This window comes from Hyperolius riggenbachi, unplaced genomic scaffold (genome assembly GCF_040937935.1).
Source record: "Hyperolius riggenbachi isolate aHypRig1 unplaced genomic scaffold, aHypRig1.pri scaffold_285, whole genome shotgun sequence".
In the NCBI taxonomy this organism is placed as follows: domain Eukaryota; kingdom Metazoa; phylum Chordata; class Amphibia; order Anura; family Hyperoliidae; genus Hyperolius; species Hyperolius riggenbachi.
This window is the reverse complement of record NW_027152496.1, coordinates 20,001-46,693: the sequence shown is the minus strand read 5'-3', so window position 1 is coordinate 46,693 and position 26,693 is coordinate 20,001. Positions and strand designations below refer to the sequence as shown.

General features: G+C 49.5%; 1 protein-coding gene across 1 annotated transcript in view; it reads right to left on the bottom strand.

Annotated features, from left to right (window-relative positions):
* The window catches only part of LOC137543877 (opioid growth factor receptor-like), a gene marked incomplete at its 5' end in the record, with an annotated part of 89,613 nt that overhangs the window by 43,848 nt on the left and 19,072 nt on the right, over window positions 1-26,693 (bottom strand). The window contains one exon of the mRNA XM_068264949.1: window positions 13,015-13,071. Coding sequence (XP_068121050.1) covers window positions 13,015-13,071 — 57 coding nt within the window. The remainder of the gene's footprint in view (window positions 1-13,014; window positions 13,072-26,693) is intronic.

Genomic DNA, 26,693 nt, shown 5'->3' with positions numbered 1-26,693 from the left:
ATGGAAAATGAGGTCCAAAGTGTGTCCTTTTTTGTGGGTAGGGAGGTTGACGGCTTGAGAGAAGCCCAGTTCATTCATGGAGAGAAGTAGCTCAGTTCCAAATTGGGAAGAGTGTGTATCGACCCGTGCGTTAAAGTCTCCAAGAAGTATACACCTAGGGTGTTTCAGTGTTATGCAAGATACAAGTTCTGCTATTTCCTTGAGAAAAGCTGAGCCAGTGTCAGGGGGTCGGTAGACAAGCAGTATGTTTATTTTTTTTCCAGCTGAGAGCTGGGCTGCTAGACATTCAATAGAGTGGGTGGGGGCTACAGCAAGGGGTTTAATATTCAAACTGGATTTGAAGCACAGAGCTAATCCTCCGCCCTTGCGGTTTTGCATTTCACAGTGTAAAACTGAGTAATTGTCTGGTACCGCAGCTGCGAGAGTGGGTCCTGAGTTCTGATCCAACCATGTCTCTGTAATTAAAGCTAGATCTGAAGCCTCTATTAGATCATGAATAACTGCTGTTTTGTTGTTTATGGACCTGGCATTGCAGAGTACTGCTTTAATGTTGTTTGCCTTAACTTTGAGGTCTGTGTTCCTAGCTCCTGGCTGGGGGTTGTAATCAGGAGTGTGGCAGCTGTCTCTGTTATCTGGGTCCTTTACTGATACAGCTGATTTATAGATATGTGATGATTGCTTTGGCTTTGATTTATGGGTGCCTGCACGTCCTCCCCTCTTCCCCCGCCTTGTTTTCTTGAGAATCCCAAAGGATTTTAGAGGGGTAATCAAAGCAGAATCTATTTGTAATGGCCCGTACTCACGGGCTGCAGAAGTGGCCTGTCGCCAGCACACGTGAGCGTGTGGGCGACAGGCCGGCGACAGCTCCTCGCCAGGTCCCTCCGCGTACACACGCGGAAGAGGGACCAGCGGCGAGACGGAAGCTGTCGCCGACGTTCCTCCTCCCCCCGCCGGAAGCTCCATTTACCACAATGGAGGTTGCTGTCGCTAGTCCGCGTATTAACGCGGACTAGCGACAGTTGCGGGGGAGGTGCGGCGGCGACTGTCGCCATGCGATTGAAACTTTCAATCGCATGGCGACATGAGCGACGGGCGACAGTTCGGGGTGCGCGCGCGCGCGACGGCCCATACTCACGGGCGACCTGTCGCCGCAACACGCGCGCGCCGCGTGTTGAGGCGACAAAAGTCCCTCGTGAGTATGGGCCATAAGAGTTTCTTGGGAACAGAGGTTGCAATATAGATAAGCATCTCAGCTGAGTATTTTAATGGTGGCATTTGGACAGCTGATAGACACCCTGCTGAGATCAAAGGGAAGGGGTCTTTTGCAAGCTGTACTTCTCAGAAAAAAAAGGAGATGCTCCAGATTAAAACAAATTAAGACAGTTCCTTGTTTCAATTTAAAAAGTTTGGAATAAATGTAGAAATAGGATAGTCATAACATAGAAAGCTCACAAGGTGTTTTTTTGCCATTTCCGTTACTTACAGAAGGATCAGGAGCTGAGGGTTGAAGAAAGTTGAAGAATTTCAAAGTTTGAGGTCAGCTCCTAGCAGGCTAGGCATTTTCAGTCCAAGTCCAATTTTAATCCAGTTTAAATCTCAGCCATCCAAAGTGATCCATAATTTCTGATGAGCTGTAGTTGTTGCCAGAGAGGTGATGCATAGGATTCCTCTGTATTTTTGGTCCTGTCCATGCCCAAATGTATTTAAATAGTCAAATTTCTGAGACAAGATGTGGAGCAGCTTGAGAGAGCTGCAGCCCAGCTTGGGCGCGCTCAGTAACATTCATGTATCCAGGGCCCAAATTGTGGAAGGATTTGAATGTCAACAGTCCAATCTTGAAGAATATTCTCCATATTACAGGTAAGCCAGTGCAGTGAGCAAAGAATCGGTGTAATGTGACAGTGGCGAGGCTGCAAGCAATCTGGCAGTAGCATTCTGTACTAATTGTAGGCGGTACAGGTCCTTGTTTGATAGGCCTGCATAAAGGGCATTGCAGTAGTCCAGCCATGATATGATGAATGCATGAACTAGGGTTGGAAGATCCTCTGGGAGAATAAGCTGTATCATTTTTGCAGTGTTCCTCAGATGAAAGTAGGAAGTTTTGACTACAGCCGAGATTTCGTTTCTGAAGCTCAATTCACCATCTATTAGCACACCAAGGCTGTGCACAAAGTCTGAGTTATTTATGTCTGAATTCCCAATCCTGATTGATGTTGATTTAGAATAGAGCTGTTACGATACCAGGTGCGTCTCTTGGACAACAAGGACCTTAGTTTTGTCAGCATTCAGTTTCAACCAGTTGTCATTCATCCACTCTTGTAACTCAGCTAAGCAAAAATGTATTTTTAGAATAGGATCTTTTCCACCAGGAGTGAAGTACAAGTACAGCTGTGTGTCATCGGATTAGCAGCGGTACGCCAGTCCATGTTGTTGGATAATTGTGCCCAGGGCTGGTTCTAGCTTTCATGGGGCCCCGGGTCAAAAGTAACTTGGGAGCCCCCTGACCCCCTCTTCCATGACCACTGATTAACCCCCCCCCCCCCCCCACCGCCCCTGAAAGGCCAGCTGTGCTCCCCAGTGTTAGGTAGTCTCCTCCTAGTATAGATGGCCAGATGCATCCCCCAGGATTAGGTAGCACCCCCTACCAGTATAGATAGCTAGACATGCCACCATGTTTAGGTAGCTTCCCCTAGTATAGATAGCTAGATGTGTCCACCGTGAAAAGGTACCCTCCTCCCTCCAGTTCAGATAGCCAGATATGCCTCCCCCCCCCACAATGATTAGGTAGCTTCCCTCTCCAGTACAGACAGGGCCGGATTACCGACCAGGCAACAAAAGCAGTCGCTTAGGTGCCCCATTCAGAGTCAAAGGGGCCCCATCAGCACATAACCAGCCCTCGCCATCCTGTCAGCGGTGGCTGCATGGTATAATGGTTAAAGGGACTCTGAGCAGTGCAGTAACTATGGAAAGATGCATATCATTTTAAAGCTCTCTTTCTCCTCTTTCCAATGATATATAAATGGCCGCCCTATTCCTTTTAGTTTTCGCTATTTTCGCGATAAAAATCGCGGCCACAGGACGACTTTTCTTCAAAGCCGGCAGCTCGATTCAGCACAATGCAATGAAATATAAGGAACCCAGGGGGATATAATTACAAACATCATGCTGGTAGGTGTGAGGATGTAATTAATTAGTTGTGGGTATGCTTAAAGGCATACCCAAAGGCACTGCTCGGAGTCCCTTTATGGGCTCTGCCTCTGACACAGGAGACCAGGGTTCGAATCTCGGCTCTGCCTGTTCAGTGAGCCAGCACCTATTCAGTAGGAGACCTTAGGCAAGTCTCCCTAACACTGCTGCTGCCTATAGGGCGCGTCCTAGTGGCTGCAGCTCTGGCGCTTTGAGTCCGCCAGGAGAAAAGCCCGATATAAATGTTATTTGTCTTGTCTTGTCAAATGATGCCGTGCGCTGCTGATTGTCTTCAGAGCCAGGCTCTCCTCCTAGGTCCCCCTCCTGCTACTGTGCGCTCTGCCGCTGCCCACCCCTCCCTCCCGTCCCACAGAGAACCACAGCTGCAGCAAGAATGATAGCAGCAGATGGCAAACGCTCACTCACCTATCCATGATCCAAGCGATAGAGATCCCATCATCTGAAACCCATCTGTCTCTTCTACAGTGCAGCCACTCGCTCTGAACTTCCTGATTCTCAGATCAGACAGGAAGTAGGAAGTAGTAATAGTCAGGCGCGTCGCTAGCGCTATTTGTTGGTGGCACGTGCTCCCAATATGCCTCAGGGGTGCCACGGATCTCAGTTTGGGGAGTGCCCTACATGGGTGCCCCAAATCTATTGTTAAACGCGGCCGCCGTTCGCTCGATACGGCGGCCGCCATGTTGTGGGTGGTGCTGACAGTCCTCCTCTCCTGCACTGCCCCCTGCCCAATCACAAGCGCCGCTGTCGCTGAGCAGCCCCTGGCAGGGGGCGTGCCGGTGTGGGATCATAGTGTGGACTGACTGTGGAGACAGCCGCAGGGGGCTGGGGTGAGCGAGCGAGCGTGGTAACTCCGCCCCCTGCACGCGCTTCTTTTGGGCTCCCGGTCGGCGTCCTTCTGTCTGGCATCCCCGCGATTACATTTTAAAGGCAGGGGGGCGGCTATGTCACTCACTACATCACGGGGGAGGGGGCTGCGCCTATCACTCACTACCTAATCTGGGGGTGCCTATCACTCACTACCTAACGGGGGTCCCTGGTGTCACTCACTATCTAACTGGGGGTCCCTGGTGTCACTATCTAACTGGGGGTCCCTGCTGTCACTAACTGGTGGTCCCTGCTGTCACTATCTTACTGGGGGTCCCTGCTGTCACTCATTATCTAACTGCGGGCCCCTGCTGTCACTCCCTAACTGGGGGTCCCTGCTGTCACTCACTATCTAACTGGGGGGCCCTGCTGTCACTCCCTATCTAACTGGGGGTCCCTGCTGTCACTCCCTATCTAACTGGGGGTCCCTGCTGTCACTCACTAACTGGGGATCCCTGCTGTCACTCACTACTTAACTGGGGGTCCCTGCTGTCACTATCTTACTGGGGGTCCCTGCTGTCACTCCCTATGTAACTAGGGGTCCCTGCTGTCCCTCCCTAACTGGGGGTCCCTGCTGTCACTCCCTATCTAACTGGGGGTCCCTGCTGTCACTCCCTATCTAACTGGGGGTCCCTGCTGTCACTCCCTATCTAACTGGGGGTCCCTGCTGTCGCTCACTAACTGGGGATCCCTGCTGTCACTCACTATCTAACTGGGGGTCCCTGCTGTCACTCACTATCTAACTGGGGGTCCCTGCTGTCTCTCACTATCTAACTGGGGGTCCCTGCTTTCACTCCCTATCTAACTGGGGGTCCCTGCTGTCACTCCCTATCTAACTGGGGGTCCCTGCTGTCACTCCCTATCTAACTGGGGGCCCCTGCTGTCACTCCCTATCTAACTGGGGGTCCCTGCTGTCACTCCCTATCTAACTGGGGGTCCCTGCTGTCACTCCCTATCTAACTGGGGGTCCCTGCTGTCGCTCACTAACTGGGGATCCCTGCTGTCACTCACTATCTAACTGGGGGTCCCTGCTGTCACTCACTATCTAACTGGGGGTCCCTGCTGTCTCTCACTATCTAACTGGGGGTCCCTGCTGTCACTCCCTATCTAACTGGGGGTCCCTGCTGTCACTCCCTATCTAACTGGGCGTCCCTGCTGTCACTCCCTATCTAACTGGGGGTCCCTGCTGTCACTCCCTTTCTAACTGGGGGTCCCTGCTGTCACTCCCTATCTAACTGGGGGTCCCTGGTGTCACTATCTAACTGGGGGTCCCTGCTGTCACTAACTGGTGGTCCCTGCTGTCACTATCTTACTGGGGGTCCCTGCTGTCACTCATTATCTAACTGCGGGCCCCTGCTGTCACTCCCTAACTGGGGGTCCCTGCTGTCACTCCCTATCTAACTGGGGGTCCCTGCTGTCACTCACTAACTGGGGATCCCTGCTGTCACTCACTACTTAACTGGGGGTCCCTGCTGTCACTATCTTACTGGGGGTCCCTGCTGTCACTCCCTATGTAACTAGGGGTCCCTGCTGTCCCTCCCTAACTGGGGGTCCCTGCTGTCACTCCCTATCTAACTGGGGGTCCCTGCTGTCACTCCCTATCTAACTGGGGGTCCCTGCTGTCACTCCCTATCTAACTGGGGGTCCCTGCTGTCGCTCACTAACTGGGGATCCCTGCTGTCACTCACTATCTAACTGGGGGTCCCTGCTGTCACTCACTATCTAACTGGGGGTCCCTGCTGTCTCTCACTATCTAACTGGGGGTCCCTGCTTTCACTCCCTATCTAACTGGGGGTCCCTGCTGTCACTCCCTATCTAACTGGGGGTCCCTGCTGTCACTCCCTATCTAACTGGGGGGCCCTGCTGTCACTCCCTATCTAACTGGGGGTCCCTGCTGTCACTCCCTATCTAACTGGGGGTCCCTGCTGTCACTCCCTATCTAACTGGGGGTCCCTGCTGTCGCTCACTAACTGGGGATCCCTGCTGTCACTCACTATCTAACTGGGGGTCCCTGCTGTCACTCACTATCTAACTGGGGGTCCCTGCTGTCTCTCACTATCTAACTGGGGGTCCCTGCTGTCACTCCCTATCTAACTGGGGGTCCCTGCTGTCACTCCCTATCTAACTGGGCGTCCCTGCTGTCACTCCCTATCTAACTGGGGGTCCCTGCTGTCACTCCCTTTCTAACTGGGGGTCCCTGCTGTCACTCCCTATCTAACTGGGGGTCCCTGTTACTCACTACCTAAACTGGGGCCTCCTGTCACTACATACACTGGGGGGCTCCTGTCACTAAATGAGCTGGGGGTCTCCTGTCCCTACCTGAACTGGGGGACTCCCGGCGCTACCTGAACTGGGGGACTCCTGGCGCTACCTGAACTGGGGGACTCCTGGCGCTACCTGAACTAGGGGGCACCTGTCGCTACCTGAACTATCCAGGCCAGCCAGCCCAGCATCACCACCAGCCAACCAGCCCAGAATCACTGTCAAAAGGGCCACAGCATCACCACCAGTCAGGCCAGCATTCACTTCAACCAGCCTAGCACAGCCCAGCATTACCGCCAGACAACCCAGCCACAGCATAAACGTCAACCCAGCCACAGTATCACCGCCAGCCAACCCGGCCACAGCATCACCGCCAGCCAACCCGGCCACAGCATCACCGCCAGCCAGGCCACAGCATCACTGCCAGGCCTTTCAGCTCACACATCATCCCCAATCCAGCCAAAAACCATATTGCCAGGCACAGCAACCAGTACAGGAGAATTCAGAAGCCAGGTGAGAGGTGTCTACCATATTAAGGGGGCATTCTGCCTATTTATGTGAAATGCTGTCTATTTATGTCCCCCATGACTGCTGAATTTGTCTTGTTGGGGGCTTCATGGTTGCTGAATTTGTCTTGTTGGGAGCCTCATGATTTGTTGGGGGCCTCAAGATTGCTGAATTTGTCTTGTTGGGGGGCCTCTTGATTTGTTGGGGGCCTCAAGACTGCTGAATTTGTCTTGTTGGGGGGCCTCATGATTTGTTGGGGGCCTTATGATTGCTGAATTTGTCTTGTTGGGGGCCTCACGATTGCTGAATTTGTCATGTTGGGGGCCTCATGATTGCTGAATTTGTCTTGTTGGGGGCCTCATGATTTGTTGGGGGCCTCATGTTTGCCGACTTTGTCATGTTGGGGGCCTCATGATTGCTGAATTTGTCTTGTTGGGGGCCTCATGATTGCTGAATGTGTCTTGTTGGGGACCTCATGATTTGTTGGGGGCCTCATGATTGCTGAATTTGTCTTGTTGGGGGTCACATGATTGCTAACTGCGAGACTATGGGAAAAACTGAATCATCATATGAGACAATAGCATTAAACCTACTTTTTTAGCTTTTTAAAACAGAAAATAAAACTGGGAGGTTCTAAAAAAAATGAATACATTTTTTCAGGAGTAGGATGGATGAAATTGTTTATCTTCACAGTTTTTCAACTTGGATTTTCCATAATGTTCATGTGTGTGTTAAAACGTTTGTACAGTATTTAGTTTAAATTGCTGTTGCCACTTTGCGATAGATAAGTGACTTGTCAAAATTGTATGTGCGTATACATCTTTGATCTATGCCTATACTGATCGTAAATTATCTAAAGGACAGGGGGCTCCATCCAATATTTCGATGGGCAGGCCCGTTATCTGTAGCTTACACCACTGCTAAGTTCATGTACGTTTGGCCCCACCCATGGCCACGCCCACTCACTGCATGACCACGCCCATTTAGTGCCCACAGGTACCCCCGATCTCCAAGGACCCTAGGAACGCCCCTGGTAATAGTAACAAAGCGGCAGCACTCTAGAGGAGACAGATGGGCTCCGGATGTCGGCACCTCTATTGCTTGGATCGCAATAGGTGAATGCGAGTCATCTGGTGCTGTCATTCTCCCCCGTTGCGGCTGCCTTCTCTGCTGGACTATCGTATTCACTGGGATGGAGGCTGCATGGTGGCTGTCTAGTTTGGGAGGAAATCGGTTGTTCGGTGGTGGGGGTGGTTATGTAATTCTGTCTGGGGAACGGCTTCCGGTTTGGCGGTGTCCAGAGCTTTCTACTGCTATTGCCAGGCTGGAGATGCAGGGAGAAAGTGCTGCTGCTGCTGTGATATCTGGCGTCCTCTTCACAGGGGTGCCCCAGCCCCTGAGTGTAAATGTCCCAGCCATTCATCATTTTGCTGCTGCTATTCCCTGCATTGTGCACCCACAGAGGAAAGCAGGCTGTTGCCCATAGCAACCAGTAGCTCGGCTGCCCCGATGTGTGCGGCATGTTGCTGTGCAGCTGCATCTTCTGATTCTATTACGACATGATGGGGGGCCCAAATCAGTTACTTTTGCTTAGGGCCCCATTTAGCCTTAATCCGGCTCTGAGTACAGATAGCCAAAAGTGTCCCTCACAATTACGCAGCTCCTCCAATGTAGATAGCTAGATGTGCCATCCCCCAGGATTAGGTATCCCCCCATCCCAGTATAGATAGCTAGATGTTCTCCCCATGATTGGGTAGCCCCCCTCCCTCAAATATAGATAGCTAGATGTGTCCACCAGGATTAAGTTGCGCAAACCTTATATGCAGAGCGGTGGGCATCGCAACAGAAGAGCCAAGGGTACAACTCACCTGTCAGTGACGCGGGAAGTTCAGAAAGTTTTCTCCACTTCACACAGTCACAGCTTCTCCTTTCTGACTCCTCCAGCGGTGCAGTACTGAGAGACGCCACTAGAGGGCGGCAGAAGAGACAGTGTGAATGCATGAAGTGGAGACTTTCTGAACTTTCCAGCGAAGCTGACAGGTGAGTTATATCCTTGTATCTTCCATTGCGCTGCATATGGGGGCAAGCACTCGAGGGAGGCCCTGCCTCAATCCCCTGCCTGCCACTGCTGACTCACTTCCATCACCCGCACTACACACGCGATGGTACCAGCAGCCGGCCAAATAAACCTTTTAAATGGAAGATGCCTGGGGGGAGGGGGGGCCATATGGACTCTGGGGACAATTGCCCCCTTGCCTACATTGTAGCACCAGCCCTGATTGTGCCAAGTGGTAGCATTTAGATTGCAAATAGCAGAGGGGATAAATTGATCCTTGTGGCACTCCAAATTTTAGAGGTGTGGGGTTTGACATGACAGGTCCTAGGGATACTCTCTGTGTTCTGCCAGTCAAGAAAGATCTGAACCACTGTAGGACTGAGCAGGGGCGCCGCCAGCATACAAGCAAGGCAAGCCCACGCCTGGGGCCTCGCTCATGGAGTACGGGCATCGGGCGTGCGGGCACCAGGCGGACCACCGGGGAGAGAGAAGTTTCCACTTACCTTCCTCGATCCTGACAGCTTCTATCTACTTCCTGTCCCGGCGTCTGTCGCTATGGTAACAGTGCCCCCTGTGATGATGTAACCGCATGTCATCACAGGGGGAGCTCTTACCGATGAGACGCACGCTGGGAGAGGCTGAAGATAGAAGCTCTGTGCAGGATCCATGCAGGTAAGTGAAAACTTATTTCTCCCCACTCCCCCCGCCGCTGCGCCCACCCTCTACTGGAGGCATATACCTATCTAATCTATAGTGGGGTCATATACAGATCTAACCTATACTGGGGGCATATACCGATCTAATCTATATCTATAGTGGAGGCATATACCTATCTAACCTATACTGGGGGCATATACCTATCTAATCCATAGAGGGGGCATATACCTATCTAATCTATAGAGGGGACATATACCTATCTGACCTATAATGGGGGCATATACCGATCTAATCTATACTGGGGGCATATACCGATCTAACCTATTCTGGGGGCATATACCTATCTAATCTATAGTGGGGGCATATTCCGATCTAACCTATACTGGGGGCATATACCTATCTAATCTATAGTGGGGGCATATACCTATCTAATCTATAGTGGGGGCATATACCTATCTAATCTAAAGTGGGGGCATATACCGATCTAACGTATACTGGGGGCATATACCTATCTAATCTATAGTGGGGGCATATACCTATATTGGGGGCATATACCAATCTAACCTAGACTGGGGGCATATACCTATCTAACCTAGACTGGGGGCATATACCTATCTAACCTATACTGGGGGCATATACCTATCTAATCTATAGTGGGGAAATATACCTATCTAACCTATACTGGGGGCATATACCTATCTAATCTATAGTGGGGAAATATACCTATCTAACCTATACTGGGGCAAATATACTGGCTACCTATATTGGAGGCACCTACCTATCTAACTTATACGGGGGCACCAACCTATCTAACCTATATGGGGGCACCTACCTATCTAACCTATACTGGGGGCTACTATATGGGCTACCTGTACTGGGGGGGGGGGGACCTACAGCTGGCTACCTATACTGCGGGCACCTATACCTGTCTCCATGTTGGGGGCGCATTTTACACCCTCGCCATGGGTGCAATTTAGCCTAGACACTGCTAGTATTTGGCTCCACCTACATCATGTTTTGGCCACGCCCATTTTTCACCTCTGCACGCGCTGCTTTGTTTTGAGTTGTGGCTATCCATCTTTCTTTCGTGGATGGGGGCCTCAAGTTATGGACTGCTTGGGGCCACCAAAACCTTAGCTACACCCCTGGGACTGAGCCACTGATGCCACAGTACTCCTGCAGTCTGTTGAGCAAGATTTCAAGGTCAACTGTATCAAAAAGCTACTGAGAGATCCAACAGGATTAGGATGGAGCAGTCCCCTTTGAGCAGATCAAGGCAAACTTGGATGAGGGCTGTTTTACAGCTGTGGTGTTTCTTGAAGCCAGATTGTAGAGGGTCCAGGATGTTGTTTGTTGAGAGCCTGGCTTCTAGTTGCAGGTAGACAGCATTTTCAATAACTTTACCTAAGAAGGGGAGGCTGGAGACAGGTCTATAGCTGCTCATTGCATCTGGAACCATGAAAGTATTTTTTGAGAAGGGGCTTAATGATTCCTTATTTTGCAGAGGTAGCAAACCTCCCTGCTTGCAGAGAGCAATTGACTGTTTTATGGAATGCTGGACCAAACAGATCAGGGCATTTCAGTTTGTGCTTAGTTGGTCCAGGACACAGGATGTCTGGCGGAGGTGATGGAGGATGTCTGAGATCTCTTTTTCATTAATCCCTTTGAAATGAGCCCAGGTTGTTAAGTAGTGCTGCTCAAAACCGATCCGGGAGACATCCGGATAGTTGCTATCCGGATATCTCCCAGGAATTCTGTGCGGGGGGGGGGGGGGGGGGGGGGAGTCAATCTTACCTGAATGACGTCTTCTAGGTATGTCCCACGGTGCCTCCTGCGATGCGCTCCAAGCGCCAGTCACCTGACTACAAACACTTCCTCCTTCCGGGTTGAAGGAGGAAGTGTTTGTAGTCAGGTGACCGGCGCTTGGAGCGCATCATGGGAGGCGCCGTGGGACATGCCTAGAAGACGTCATTCAGGTAATATTGACCCCCCCCGCACAGAATTCCTGGGTGATATCCGGATAGCAACTATCCGGATGTCTCCCGGATCGGTTTTGAGCAGCACTGTTGTTAAGTTGTTCTTATGCTGGGAATACACAATGAGATTTCTCCGCAGATTTACTGTCCGATCGTTTTTCCAATTGATTTTCCGATCAATCTTCTGATCGATTTCCATTCACTTCTATGAGAAATCGATCAGAAAAACGATTGAAAATAAGATTGGACCTGTCAGAAATTGTCTATCGAGCCATCTATCTGCCCAAAAATCTCATGGTGTATTCCCAGCATAACAGCTATTAACTTAGTAGTAGACCGTACAGAGGACACTTTGCGCTTGATTCATTAAGCGGTCCTAACTGTTAGCACGCTTGTAATATGTTGGCGCTTTATAAATACAATAAAGAAATAATAAAAGCCCCTGATCACGCCTAAAGCGCGTTTGTGCGCGCTAATTAGTGCTCACGCACAAAACTTGCGCCTATAAGGTCGCATTGGATGCGCCCTAAACGGCGCATAGGTGCATGCACAAAGTTTTGCGCGTGGGACTTTGCGCACAATCTAATTTTCACTGGTGCTTGCTAAGTACTTAGCACCCTAGTTAGCATGCCCAAAGCCTTTAGGCATGCTCACTAGGTTAGCACCAAATAGTGAATCAGGCCCTTTGTCAGAAAAGTAGCAGGTACATTTCTCACAGCTCCTTTGAAGGTCCTATGAGTTGTCACACAGGAATGTATATTTATCAGAGCTGGTGCACAGTTTACACAGTATACAAGCTGCTAGGAGGGTGTGGGTAGCCAGGGTATCCAGTGGGTAAAATCAGCTGTGCATTACAATTGCACTACTGATCCAGGGGCAATTTGGAATCCATTTTGGAGCAGTGCTTTTTGGCGCTGCTAGATTTGGGTGCAGCCGGCGCCACCATAGGCTATAACAGGAATCACAACTGAGCTGCGCTCAGTGAGTAACGTCGGCGCCGTCAGAAGACGAAGCCGAGGTTGCTTAAAAAACACAATAATTCGGCCTGTGGCAATCGCTGGAAGACAAATTATATTATTCCCCCACTATCCATGGTGGCCTGGAGGGGGAATAGTAATTAATATGGCCCGGACTTGTGCAGAAGCAGGATCAGCCATATACCGGCTGTATCCTGTGCCCAAGTCTACCCGCGCTGATTTCAAATGTATGCATACATTTAACACTTTTACACTTACCCTTTAAGCTTAGTGTTAATAGGACTAGTAGTTTAATTAGTGTTATGGTGCAGTTTCAAACAATGTAGCATCCAAAATCATGACATTATAGTCTCTGGCATCAGAAACTAGAGCTTGTCTAGGTCTGCATTTAAATCTGTTGTAGCCTTCTATGCAGGTTAGCCTTTTGTTGTTGTTGTTACAGAACAGTTGCTTTAATAGAGAGTTTTTGTCTAAGACCTTTTAACCTTTTTATTGGACGAGGACTTACCATATACCCATTTCTGTACCTCTGCGAATCCCTGGCTGCCTTTTTCCGTTGGGTGTCCTAAAATTGAAGAACAGGAACACCAACACAATCGTTAAAGACGCATGAAACCAACTGTAATTTCACTTAATTTTTATTATTATTTAGGATTTATCTAGTGCCAACATCTCCTGCAGTACACTACAGTGCCTTTCAAAAGTCTTCACCCCCTTCCCCTCAACTCTGTACCTATTTTGTTACATTTCAACCTGTAATTTTAATGTTTTATAACCTTATTTTATGTTATGGATCTGAACAAAATAGTCTTAAAGCGGATCCGAGGTGAAAAACTAACTATAACAAGTAACTTGTCTTTATTTAGTTTAGTTAAGTTTAGATGGTTTACACAGTAAACTAGCAGCAAACAGCTTCATTTGTATAAAAATATTTATTGCTGTTATACAATGGGAGCTGCCATGTTCTACTTGTAATCATTGCACAGGTAATCTTATCTGTATCTCCACACCTCAGACTGTGCAAACTCCACTCCCCTACACTCCCCTCTCCCTCCCCTCTCCCTCCCCTTGCCTCCGAAATCCCGTGCATGCTCAGTGTGTGCAGGGGCTGTCCTGTGTGAAAACTATTTTTTATTCAAACCAGATAATAGTATTACTCTGCAGTGATATAATTATTATTTTTTTTGTTCTGCTTATTTTAATTTTTGTAATGGTGGCAGCTGGTCTTTTCAGAACCGGTCCATCTCAGCAGAGCTAGGAGTGAGTTGTAACTGTTGTTGCATCCAGTTATGTGATGTGTTCTGTATAGAATTGAATAATCGTGCTGCTGCTGCTGCAGTGGATGTGCGGATCTATAGCAGCTTGCTGGGAGAAGTAATGCAGCAGAGGTTGGCTACATTGTAGTTCGTACTCCAGGCTGTAGTGTGTGTGTGGTTCGTATTAGGCTAATACCTAATACGCAAAATGAGATTTTCCGGACAGATGTGTTGCCAGATCAACTATTTCCAGCATGGCCGATCTGATTTCCCATCGATTTTCCATTCACGTCTTAGGAAAATCGATTGTAAATAAGAATGGTCATGCTGGACATACTAGATCTGGCAGTAAATCAGCAATAAGATCTCATTGTGTGTATTAGGCTTTAGATAGAGGAGAGTTCATTTGAGAGTAAAGGATGGCCACACTGTATGCAGTCTGACTGTACAATCAATCTCCAATCTTCCTACTTTTATGTAGTATAAGACACTACCTGAAAAATATATATCCAAGTCACAGTAAACTTATCAGTGTTTATAGTACATGGATGTTTGTAAGATTGTATACAAATTGTATAGTCACATTGCATAGTGTGAAGTACAGAGGGTGATGGTAGAATATCAGTAAATTACCCGATAATTTACAATAGTGGACTGTATAATAATGTACAAATTTCAAATATTCAATTGCTGATATTTCATGCCCATGTTTGAACACACACCTTTGTTAGGAGTGTGGTTGAATATTTTGCTATACTGTAAAGCTCTGTCCACAAGCTTGATGAATGTTGACTGAGTTGTCCAATAAGGACTGCTTGTGCCGGGAATGCAGCATTTGCACATCAGAGGCTGACATGGGCAGCACGCTGGCGTAGTGGTTAGCGCTCTTGCCTTGTAGCACTGGGTCCCAGGTTCAAATCCCAGGCAGGTCAACATCTGCAAGGAGTTTTTATGTTCTCCCTGTATCGGCTTGGGTTTCCTCCGGGCACTTCGGTTAGGGTCTTAGACTTTCATCACCTTTGCACAAACCCAATTATTGTGGAAGCCCATTTTAGGACTCATCCGAACAATACAACTCATCCTCCTGCCGATGTATATCACAGGTAACTAATCTCTATCCTTACAGTTCTCTTCTAATTTATAAAGAAGTGTACTCTTCATTAACTACAATTTTATTTTTCAGGAAACACCGTAGAACTGCATATCGTTCTTTTGCGTCAAGGATTTATGGCTATCTTGGGAAAGGGAGGAAGCGTCCAATCCCATCTTGCACCGTAAAAAGTGTGCGAAACACTTTTCCAGACCCTCAGGGAATTTACAAGGGGTTTTATTACGGCAACGATTTTGATGCGGCTGAAATGCTTGATTACTAATTGTTTTCAATTATTTACTTCCTAATAAAAAGTCAAGCTTTATTTGTATTATCATTTTTAAATACTGTTGGTTTCCCAATACGCAAAGTAGAATGCACCGACTCTGACGCCTAATGAATTTAAACTGTAATTAAAATAGAAAATATGATCAAATGTTCTATTTCTCAGATAATAGTCTAATAAATTATATATACAGTAATAGCTGTGTTTAGCCCACAAAAATGAAAACCAATCAAAAAATAGTTACTTGTCCTGCTTCAATAAAGCAGTTCCCGTATTTGACATATCTGAGTGTGACAGTATATATGATGTGTACACAGGAATCTTTTATATATGTTACGGCCAGGACCTGAAGTCTGGCCACTTCGGGTTCTGGCCGGTCACAATGCGAAGTGGCCGCCTGATGCGGCCAATGTACAAAATGCTGCACAATTTCGGACTTTGGGCGGACAGAACGCGTTCTGACTACATGTGGCCGGCCAAGTCCCGAAGCTCACCTATTTAGTGCTGTGCCGCTGTCCCCTGCTCTGCATTCTGTCCCCGCTCCATGTCCTGCTGGCCCCTGTTCTCCGTTCTAACCTAGCTGCGAGGACCCGGGGCTGCCTATATGCTGCTGGCTGCAGCTGATTTCACTGCCACGGGGGGGGGGGGGGGGGGCAGGAGGCGAGGGAGGGCAGGAGGACCATGGCGAGGACAGAAGTGACAGGTGGTTAGACAGGAGGAAGAGACAGGGACGCACACAGGCAGGGAATCCCGGACGTGGCGGCGGTTCGTATCGGCGGGCGTTCGGAAGTCGGGGATTCCCTGCCTTTGCCGTATAAGACGCAGGGACTTTCTCCCCATTTTTGGGGGAGAAAAGTGCATCTTATACGGCGGAAAATATGGTACATGCTAGGTGTACACACACACACACACACACTTCATGTTGTGGTCAAATTTATACACAGAAACACAGATTCTGAGGGTTTCTAATAGATTTATTCAGAACACTAACACAAACCATCTAACATGTCATTACAATGTAATTTGGAAAATGTAATAGACAAAATATGGAAACCTTAAAAAAAAAAAAATAATAATAATTGAACCAGAGAAAGGTGAAAAAACACATGCCACACTAAAAGGACAATATAAGTATAGCATGGGAAAAAATTCCTTTCTGATCCCTGTTAGGCGATCCACAAATGGCTGTTTCAATTGTCTGTTATTTGAATATACACTTTTAGATTCTCCAATTGGAAAAACACCACCTTTGTCAACCCTCATTGACACGTAGATGAGGCAGCGATGTGGCTTATCAATCGAGCCGTCACTCCTCTCCTGACAGGCAGAGGTAGTGACAGGAGAGGAGTGACAATTCACCTGTAGACAGAGGTAGTGACAGGAGAGGAGTGACAGTTCACCTGCAGCCAGAGGTAGTGTCAGGAGTGACAGTTCACCTGCAGCCAGAGGTAGTGTCAGGAGAGGAGTGACAGTTCACCTGCAGCCAGAGGTAGTGTCAGGAGAGGAGTGACAGTTCACCTGCAGCCAGAGGTAGTGACAAGAGAGGCGTCACTCCTCTCTTGTCACTACCTCTGGCTGTAGCTGTGCTGTCACTCCTCTCCTGACACTACCTCTGGCTGCAGGTGAACTGTCACTCCTCTCCTGTCACTACCTCTGGCTACAGGTGAACAGTCACTCCTCTCCTGTCACTACCTCTGGCTGCAGCTGTCACTCCTCTCTTGACACTACCTCTGGCTGCAGGTGAACTGTCACTCCTCTCCTGTCACTACCTCTGGCTACAGGTGAACAGTCACTCCTCTCCTGTCACTACCTCTGGCTGCAGCTGTCACTCCTCTCCTGACACTACCTCTGGCTGCAGGTGAACTGACACTCCTCTCCTGTCACTACCTCTGGCTACAGTTGAAGTCACTCCTCTCCTGTCACTACCTCTGGCTGCAGCTGTGCGGTCACTCCTCTCCTGTCACTACCTCTGGCTGTCAGGAGAGGAGTGACGGCACAGCTGCAGCCAGAGGTAGTGACTGGAGAGGAGTGACAGTTCACCTGCAGCCAGAGGTAGTGACGAGAGGCGTGACGGCACAGCTGCAGCCAGAGGTAGTGTCAGGAGAGGAGTGACAGTTCACCTGCAGCCAGAGGTAGTGACAAGAGAGGCGTCACTCCTCTCGTCACTACCTCTGGCTGTAGCTGTGCTGTCACTCCTCTCCTGACACTACCTCTGGCTGCAGGTGAACTGTCACTCCTCTCCTGTCACTACCTCTGGCTACAGGTGAACAGTCACTCCTCTCCTGTCACTACCTCTGGCTGCAGCTGTGCGGTCACTCTTCTCCTGTCACTACCTCTGGCTGTCAGGAGAGGAGTGATGGCACAGCTGCAGCCAGAGGTAGTGACAGGAGAGGAGTGACAGTTCACCTGCAGCCAGAGGTAGTGACAAGAGAGGCGTCACTCCTCTCGCCACTACCTCTGGCTGTAGCTGTGCTGTCACTCCTCTCCTGACACTACCTCTGGCTGCAGGTGAACTGTCACTCCTCTACTGTCACTACCTCTGGCTACAGGTGAACAGTCACTCCTCTCCTGTCACTACCTCTGGCTGCAGCTGTGCGGTCACTCTTCTCCTGTCACTACCTCTGGCTGTCAGGAGAGGAGTGATGGCACAGCTGCAGCCAGAGGTAGTGACAGGAGAGGAGTGACAGTTCACCTGCAGCCAGAGGTAGTGACAAGAGAGGCGTCACTCCTCTCGCCACTACCTCTGGCTGTAGCTGTGCTGTCACTCCTCTCCTGACACTACCTCTGGCTGCAGGTGAACTGTCACTCCTCTACTGTCACTACCTCTGGCTACAGGTGAACAGTCACTCCTCTCCTGTCACTACCTCTGGCTGCAGCTGTCACTCCTCTCTTGACACTACCTCTGGCTGCAGGTGAACTGTCACTCCTCTCCTGCCACTACCTCTGGCTACAGGTGAACAGTCACTCCTCTCCTGTCACTACCTCTGGCTGCAGCTGTCACTCCTCTCCTGACACTACCTCTGGCTGCAGGTGAACTGACACTCCTCTCCTGTCACTACCTCTGGCTACAGGTGAACAGTCACTCCTCTCCTGTCACTACCTCTGGCTGCAGCTGTGCGGTCACTCCTCTCCTGTCACTACCTCTGGCTGTCAGGAGAGGAGTGACGGCACAGCTGCAGCCAGAGGTAGTGACAGGAAAGGAGTGACAGTTCACCTGCAGCCAGAGGTAGTGACAAGAGAGGCGTCACTCCTCTCGCCACTACCTCTGGCTGTAGCTGTGCTGTCACTCCTCTCCTGACACTACCTCTGGCTGCAGGTGAACTGTCACTCCTCTCCTGTCACTACCTCTGGCTACAGGTGAACAGTCACTCCTCTCCTGTCACTACCTCTGGCTGCAGCTGTCACTCCTCTCTTGACACTACCTCTGGCTGCAGGTGAACTGTCACTCCTCTCCTGCCACTACCTCTGGCTACAGGTGAACAGTCACTCCTCTCCTGTCACTACCTCTGGCTGCAGCTGTCACTCCTCTCCTGACACTACCTCTGGCTGCAGGTGAACTGACACTCCTCTCCTGTCACTACCTCTGGCTACAGGTGAACAATCACTCCTCTCCTGTCACTACCTCTGGCTGCAGCTGTGCGGTCACTCCTCTCCTGTCACTACCTCTGGCTGTCAGGAGAGGAGTGACGGCACAGCTGCAGCCAGAGGTAGTGACAGGAGAGGAGTGACAGTTCACCTGCAGCCAGAGGTAGTGACGAGAGGCGTGACGGCACAGCTGCAGCCAGAGGTAGTGTCAGGAGAGGAGTGACAGTTCACCTGCAGCCAGAGGTAGTGACAAGAGAGGCGTCACTCCTCTCGTCACTACCTCTGGCTGTAGCTGTGCTGTCACTCCTCTCCTGACACTACCTCTGGCTGCAGGTGAACTGTCACTCCTCTCCTGTCACTACCTCTGGCTACAGGTGAACAGTCACTCCTCTCCTGTCACTACCTCTGGCTGCAGCTGTGCGGTCACTCTTCTCCTGTCACTACCTCTGGCTGTCAGGAGAGGAGTGATGGCACAGCTGCAGCCAGAGGTAGTGACAGGAGAGGAGTGACAGTTCACCTGCAGCCAGAGGTAGTGACAAGAGAGGCGTCACTCCTCTCGCCACTACCTCTGGCTGTAGCTGTGCTGTCACTCCTCTCCTGTCACTACCTCTGGCTACAGGTGAACAGTCACTCCTCTCCTGTCACTACCTCTGGCTGTATCTGTGCGGTCACTCTTCTCCTGTCACTACCTCTGGCTGTCAGGAGAGGAGTGACGGCACAGCTGCAGCCAGAGTTAGTGACAGGAGAGGAGTGACGGCACAGCTGCAGCCAGGAGGTAGTGTCAGGAGAGGAGTGACAGTTCACCTGCAGCCAGAGGTAGTGACAAGAGAGGCGTCACTCCTCTCTTGTCACTACCTCTGGCTGTAGCTGTGCTGTCACTCCTCTCCTGACACTACCTCTGGCTGCAGGTGAACTGTCACTCCTCTCCTGACACTACCTCTGGCTGCAGCTGTGCGGTCACTCTTCTCCTGTCACTACCTCTGGCTGTCAGGAGAGGAGTGATGGCACAGCTGCAGCCAGAGGTAGTGACAGGAGAGGAGTGACAGTTCACCTGCAGCCAGAGGTAGTGACAAGAGAGGCGTCACTCCTCTCGCCACTACCTCTGGCTGTAGCTGTGCTGTCACTCCTCTCCTGTCACTACCTCTGGCTACAGGTGAACAGTCACTCCTCTCCTGTCACTACCCCTGGCTGCAGCTGTGCGGTCACTCTTCTCCTGTCACTACCTCTGGCTGTCAGGAGAGGAGTGACGGCACAGCTGCAGCCAGAGGTAGTGACAGGAGAGGAGTGACAGTTCACCTGCAGCCAGAGGTAGTGACGAGAGGCGTGACAGCACAGCTGCAGCCAGAGGTAGTGTCAGGAGAGGAGTGACAGCACAGCTAGAGCCAGAGGTAGTGACAGGAGAGGAGTGACAGTTCACCTGCAGCCAGAGGTAGTGACAGGAGAGGAGTGACAGCTACAGCCAGAGGTAGTGACGAGAGGAGTGACGCCTCTCTTGTCACTACCTCTGGCTGCAGGTGAACTGTCACTCCTCTCTGACACTACCTCCTGGCTTCAGCTGTGCCGTCACTCCTCTCCTGACACTACCTCTGGCTGCAGCTGTGCCGTCACGCCTCTCGTCACCTCTGGCTGCAGCTGTGCCGTCACGCCTCTCGTCACCTCTGGCTGCAGCTGTGCGGTCACTCTTCTCCTGTCACTACCTCTGGCTGTCAGGAGAGGAGTGACGGCACAGCTGCAGCCAGAGTTAGTGACAGGAGAGGAGTGACGGCACAGCTGCAGCCAGGAGGTAGTGTCAGGAGAGGAGTGACAGTTCACCTGCAGCCAGAGGTAGTGACAAGAGAGGCGTCACTCCTCTCTTGTCACTACCTCTGGCTGTAGCTGTGCTGTCACTCCTCTCCTGACACTACCTCTGGCTGCAGGTGAACTGTCACTCCTCTCCTGTCACTACCTCTGGCTACAGGTGAACAGTCACTCCTCTCCTGTCACTACCTCTGGCTGCAGCTGTGCGGTCACTCTTCTCCTGTCACTACCTCTGGCTGTCAGGAGAGGAGTGATGGCACAGCTGCAGCCAGAGGTAGTGACAGGAGAGGAGTGACTTGTCACTACCTCTGGCTGCAGGTGAACAGTCACTCCTCTCCTGTCACTACCTCTGGCTGCAGCTGTGCGGTCACTCTTCTCCTGTCACTACCTCTGGCTGTCAGGAGAGGAGTGATGGCACAGCTGCAGCCAGAGGTAGTGACAGGAGAGCAGTGACTTGTCACTACCTCTGGCTGCAGGTGAACTGTCACTCCCCTCCTGTCACTACCTCTGGCTGTAGCTGTGCTGTAATTCCTCTCCTGACACTACCTCTGGCTGCAAGTGAACTGTCACTCCTCTCCTGTCACTACCTCTGGCTGCAGGTTGTGCGGCAGTAACATTCCTGGAAGAACAATATTGAACATAAAAAGAGCAAAACTATGTTAGGGATGGGTGGCGGGAGAGGAGGCCACAGTTTTTAAATCCTCGCCCTGGGAGAAATGTAGGCTAAAGACTGACTTGTGCTCTGATGTAAATGGGCTGCTGCAAAGGAGAACCGAGCCAAAGTGGTTTCTTTGTAAGGTGAAAATGAAATGTATAAGTATACATCCCAAAAAACAAGAAAGACATACATTGTACAACTTTTTAAAAACAACTAAGAACAATATGAATATATGAAACTTGAACTGTTGGGGAAAAAAACATATTTACAAGCAAAACAAACAAGTAATACAATTGTCTTGGGTGAGGCACTGAGGTTGATTCATCAACCTGCGAAGCTGAAGCAGCACAGCCACAATGACAGGAGCGCAAAAACATCACACGCTATGCTGCGGTAGCGCTTCTAACTTGTGCTGGCAACTTTCATACGCTCCTTCTGACTATTAGCTGCTCCACTAAATACACCATGAGCCCCTGCGGGTCCAGTTGCTATAATGGACGTGATCCCAGCACTTTGATTGGCCCAGTAGGCTGTCCGAAAACTTGACAGGCAGCCTATTGGGCCAATCAAAGTGGGTGTGGATTGCGTCAGTAAGCCACTTGACCCGCGGACGGTAGTTAGTTGTGAGCGCAAGTTGCCAGCGCATGGTAGAAGCAGTACCACAGCATAGCGTGCACGGTGCTTGCAATTCTGCTTCAGCGGCAAACTATGTAAATGTACAAAAGTATAGAGGTATTTACAGTTGATTACTTGAAACATTGAAGGCACTCCAAGGGATACGACTATCAGCTCCTCTGTGGGCAATCTGTGACAAGACTAAGGACTTTGTATCAGTTATAAAGAAAGCTTGCCCTCCCCCACATTGTTGTCAGCAATAATCACATACAGCAAGCCCACCACACACAAAGAATACTAGTCATAGGAACGATCCCTCTCCAACCAACTTTTAGTGCCACCAATTGCACACGGTCCCAACACACCCAAAGAGTCAATTTTCCAAAACCCTTTCTCACTGAAAAAAAAGCACACAGCCACCCTCTGCCCCACAGACAAATTATCAACCATGAGAACACACACACACATTGTGAGAGAGACACACTCATACACTGAGACACAGACACACACACACAACCAATACCAGTATTTAGAAACACCTTTTCCCCTCAACAATCAGCATCAGCAGTAGTACACAGTCTCACCACATCACAGTAGCACCCAGTTTGAGAACCGCTGGGCTGAGGTAAAGTAATGAAAAGCATCAACAAGATCTGCCAACTGGGTCCATTCCTAGCAAACCTTGGTTTTTAAATTACAGTAACAAGGCAATAGTACCAAAGAACATAACGGCCGGTGAACAACAGGGTTACATCAAACCACCACACTGTTTTAGCGTCCACAGAACTGTTGGTGGAGAATATAGGCATTGACACTGAAAGAAGCCTGAGAAACAGTAGAATATCTATGAAACATGCCTGAGAACAAGTTGGTTGCAGGATGTGTCTAAACACCTAGAACAGGCTGAGAGTCCCTTGTGGGGAATCGTGAAAGCTGTGAGGCAATGATCTGTTCTTTACTGGGTTTCTCCACTGGAGCCACATTGGAGGGAAGAGAAATATTGCGTGAAACCCAGGAATTTGGAAGGTCACCCGTAAGGATACGGAAGACATTGGACACAATAGGATAGACATGACTAAAATTCATAGGCTCGTATTTTCTGCGCCCTCTCCATTTTTTTTGGCCGCGAGGAAATTCTAGTCTTGTCTGGAGAGTGCCTCGAGGTTGACTGTTTTTATTTGGATTGGTAACCACAGCCTGTGGCCGCCCCACATTTCGATTGTGAGCCAGAATGGCCAATTTTGTTCGGGCCTCCATAGAATCCATAGAGTAGTGGATTCGTTTCTGTCTATATTTTAGGGCCATACTGTGGAAGGTTTCTAATATTCCAGTTTGGCAAAATCGAGTCAGATATGGGATGTCCTTGTTCAGTTTTGGCGATGTAATAATTTCAGACAAGGCAAGAAAAGGGGGCGTGTTTCTTTTCAGCCAATCAAATTCCCTATCCTCAACCTCGAGAGGACCGTGCTCACAGCTGTGTTCTAAGTCTCCGTCCTTCCACACGTGCTCACCGACAACATGATGTAACAGGGACAGCATTTTTGCCCTGAAAACTTCGGCATCACCTCGGCACGTTCGACTGCACCAGTACAAATGGTTTATTATGGGGCCTATCCAGGGCCGTAAATCTTTATTTTTGGCCTTTGATGCAGTCTCAACCAAAATTTTCTTCAAAGGTTTGTAGTAATGCCATGTATCAAATTGGTGAATAATGGTTGGGTATGTCACCGACATAAGTCGTCGAATGGCAACGTGTCTGTCAGTCCCAACAATTCTAACCTCTAGGTCATGCCTAATCCTGTCCAGAGAGATTGTGAACCCCTCCCTCTCCATGTTTACAGACGATTTGGTCTGAGTCACTTGGACCACCTCAAAATCCACAATGAGGCTGGAAACAACATCCAAAAAAGTGTACACACAGTATTTGGCCGAATAACCAGGGCTGTCGCATTGCCCGTCACCACAGAGGTACAGAGGTTTTCCTGTCAAAAGTCCTTTCACTCTTGTTTTTTCCAACTGCCAACTATGATCTATTGATGGGAAAATAAATTGCCGCTGATATCGATAAAAAGAATTGTCTGAAAAAAAAGTAATGCCGGCAAATTCAAACATCTCTGATACTTTTCGGAAGCTTGACCCACTTACAACAATGGCAGAGGCAAGAATTAGGTTTCCAGCAGCAAATTTTTTTACTCTTGGTTGACTTTGCCACAATTTTTGTCTGTGTCCTTCTGAACAGGTGCTGTAAACAGACAGCATTGTGCCCTGGGTCTTCTTTTCAATTTTCAAGATGGATTCAAAACAGTCTTTTTTGGGGCATATGAGTTTCGATAAAAGGATGTCTAGGCAGGACTCAAAGACCACAAACTTACGTTCTTTCACAATGTTTTCCTCTGTCGTCATCTCGGGGGCATCTGTAAGCATGGTCTCATCAGTAGTAAAGGGCACAGGTGTCATTAGGTCTGCAGACAATTCAGACCAGTCGGGAACATAACTGACATCCATTGAACTGTTCCCCTTTTTCTTTGAAGCAGTGGATAATGGAGTGGCAGTAAGAATATCAGTGAAAGAATCCTCTCCAACACAGGTCGGTTGAGCATTTGTGGTGGTGGAAGGACTCTCTAATGTGTGCGTCGGTTCTCCCGATATTGCTACGGGGGAAAAAATAACAGTTGGAAGAACTTCAGCCTGTTTGCATGGTGTGGAATGTATCCGTGAATAATATGAATGATCCATGCTAGATGACCTCATTGCTAATTCCTGTATGGAAGGATCATTTGTGTCATCAAGAATGAAATCTTCTACGGCTGTTTGAGTTGAGGCTGTTTGAGTTGATACCGATGCATGTGAAGTTGTTCCATACATTGCCTGCTGGTGGCAGGGACATGCACAACATGTCCCAGTACTGCATTCTTGTCCTACCACACTGGTGCTCGACTCGGAGGTTCTACTGCTTACTCCATCATTCATGGTGCTTTCTTCAACTTTCTTCACCCTTTTTGTTAATTTTTGGATCCATTTGTCCAGGTCCTCTTCCCTTACTCTCATGTTCTCTGGTATGCAGGGCACGGCGTCGGCCTTCAATCTACTTTTTCCTGACTGTCTGTATGAGCTAGCAGAAAAATGTGCTGAACACAAGCGATACTTATCACCTCGTTTGTCAGCTAAAATCTTTTCACTAACAAACTGAACAAAGCTGTATGGCCAGTTGATAGCCTGTAACCATGAAAGGATACGGTCCAGACGTGTCGGAAACTGGTGCATAATGATGGTGGTATTAAGGTTCTTCTTTTTCCCTGTCTGATTGAGACAGCCGAACATAAAGCACTGCGGCATCTGTAAGAACAAAATGTGTTGAAATAATTCACAAAGATAAATGGCATATTTATTACCTCTTTATACATATAGGTAGTAACAGGAGAGGAATGACAGTTCACCTGCAGCAAGAGGTAGTGACCGGAGAGGAGTGACAGCACAGCTGCAGCCAGAGGTAGTGACAGGAGAGGAGTGACAGCACAGCTGCAGCCAGAGGTAGTGGCAGGAGATGACTGACAGATCACCTGCAGCCAGAGGTAGTGACAGGAGAGGAGTGACAGCACAGCTGCAGCCAGAGGTAGTGGCAGGAGATGGCTGACAGATCACGTGCAGCCAGAGGTAGTGACAGGAGAGGAGTGACAACACAGCTGCAGCCAGAGGTAGGGTCAGGAGAGGAGTGACAGTTCACCTGCAGACAGAGGTAGTGACAGGAGAGGAGTGACAGATCACCTGCAGCCAGAGGTAGTGACAGGAGAGGAGTGACAACACAGCTGCCCCTATGTTTCCTCCTGTCACCTCATGTGCCTCTATGTTGCCCCCTGTGCCCCTATGTTTCCTCCTGTCACCTCATGTGCCTCTATGTTGCCCTCTGTGCCCCTATGTTTCCTCCTGTCACCTCAAGTGCCCCTATGTTGCCCCCTGTGCCCCTATGTTTCCTCCTGTCACCTCATGTGCCTCTATGTTGCCCCCTGTGCCCCTATGTTTCCTCCTGTCACCTCAAGTGCCCCTATGTTGCCCCCTGTGCCCCTATGTTTCCTCCTGTCACCTCATGTGCCTCTATGTTGCCCCCTGTGCCCCTATGTTTCTTCCTGTCAGCTCATGTGCCTCTGTTGCCCCCTGTGCCCCTATGTTTCCTCGTGTCACCTCATGTGCCTCTATGTTGCCCCCTGTGTGCGTGTGTATATATTTTTTTTTTATTCTGATCAGAGTTCTGCTTACACTTTTTGTGAGAAAAAAAAAATTATATATATATAGATAGATAGATAGATAGATAGATATACAGATATATAGATATAGAGATATAGATATATAATATTGTGGCAACAAAGTGTAAGCAGACCTCAGATGAGACATATATACACATATACATACATATACATACATATATATATATATATATACATACATACATACATATACATATTTACACACATACTTACGACTGATGATGATCCTTCTGCCTGTCACCGCCCGATGGCTCCAACCGCTCCGTCCACGATCTTCCTCCCCGCGTTCTTCCTCCGGCTCCCACCGTCCTGGCTCCAACCAAGATCCGTCCTGGCTCCACGGTCTTCCTCCCCGCGATCTTCCTCCGCAGCCAGAGGTAGTGGCAGGAGAGGAGTGACAGTTCACCTGCAGCCAGAGGTAGTGTCAGGAGAGGAGTGACAGCACAGCTACAGCCAGAGGTAGTGACAGGAGAGGAGTGACAGATCACCTGCAGCTAGAGGTAGTGACAGGAGAGGCGTGACAGCACAGCTGCAGCCAGAGGTGGTGTCAGGAGAGGAGTGACAGCACAGCTGCAGCCAGAGGTAGTGACAGGAGATGAGTGACAGATCACCTGCAGCTAGAGGTAGTGACAGGAGAG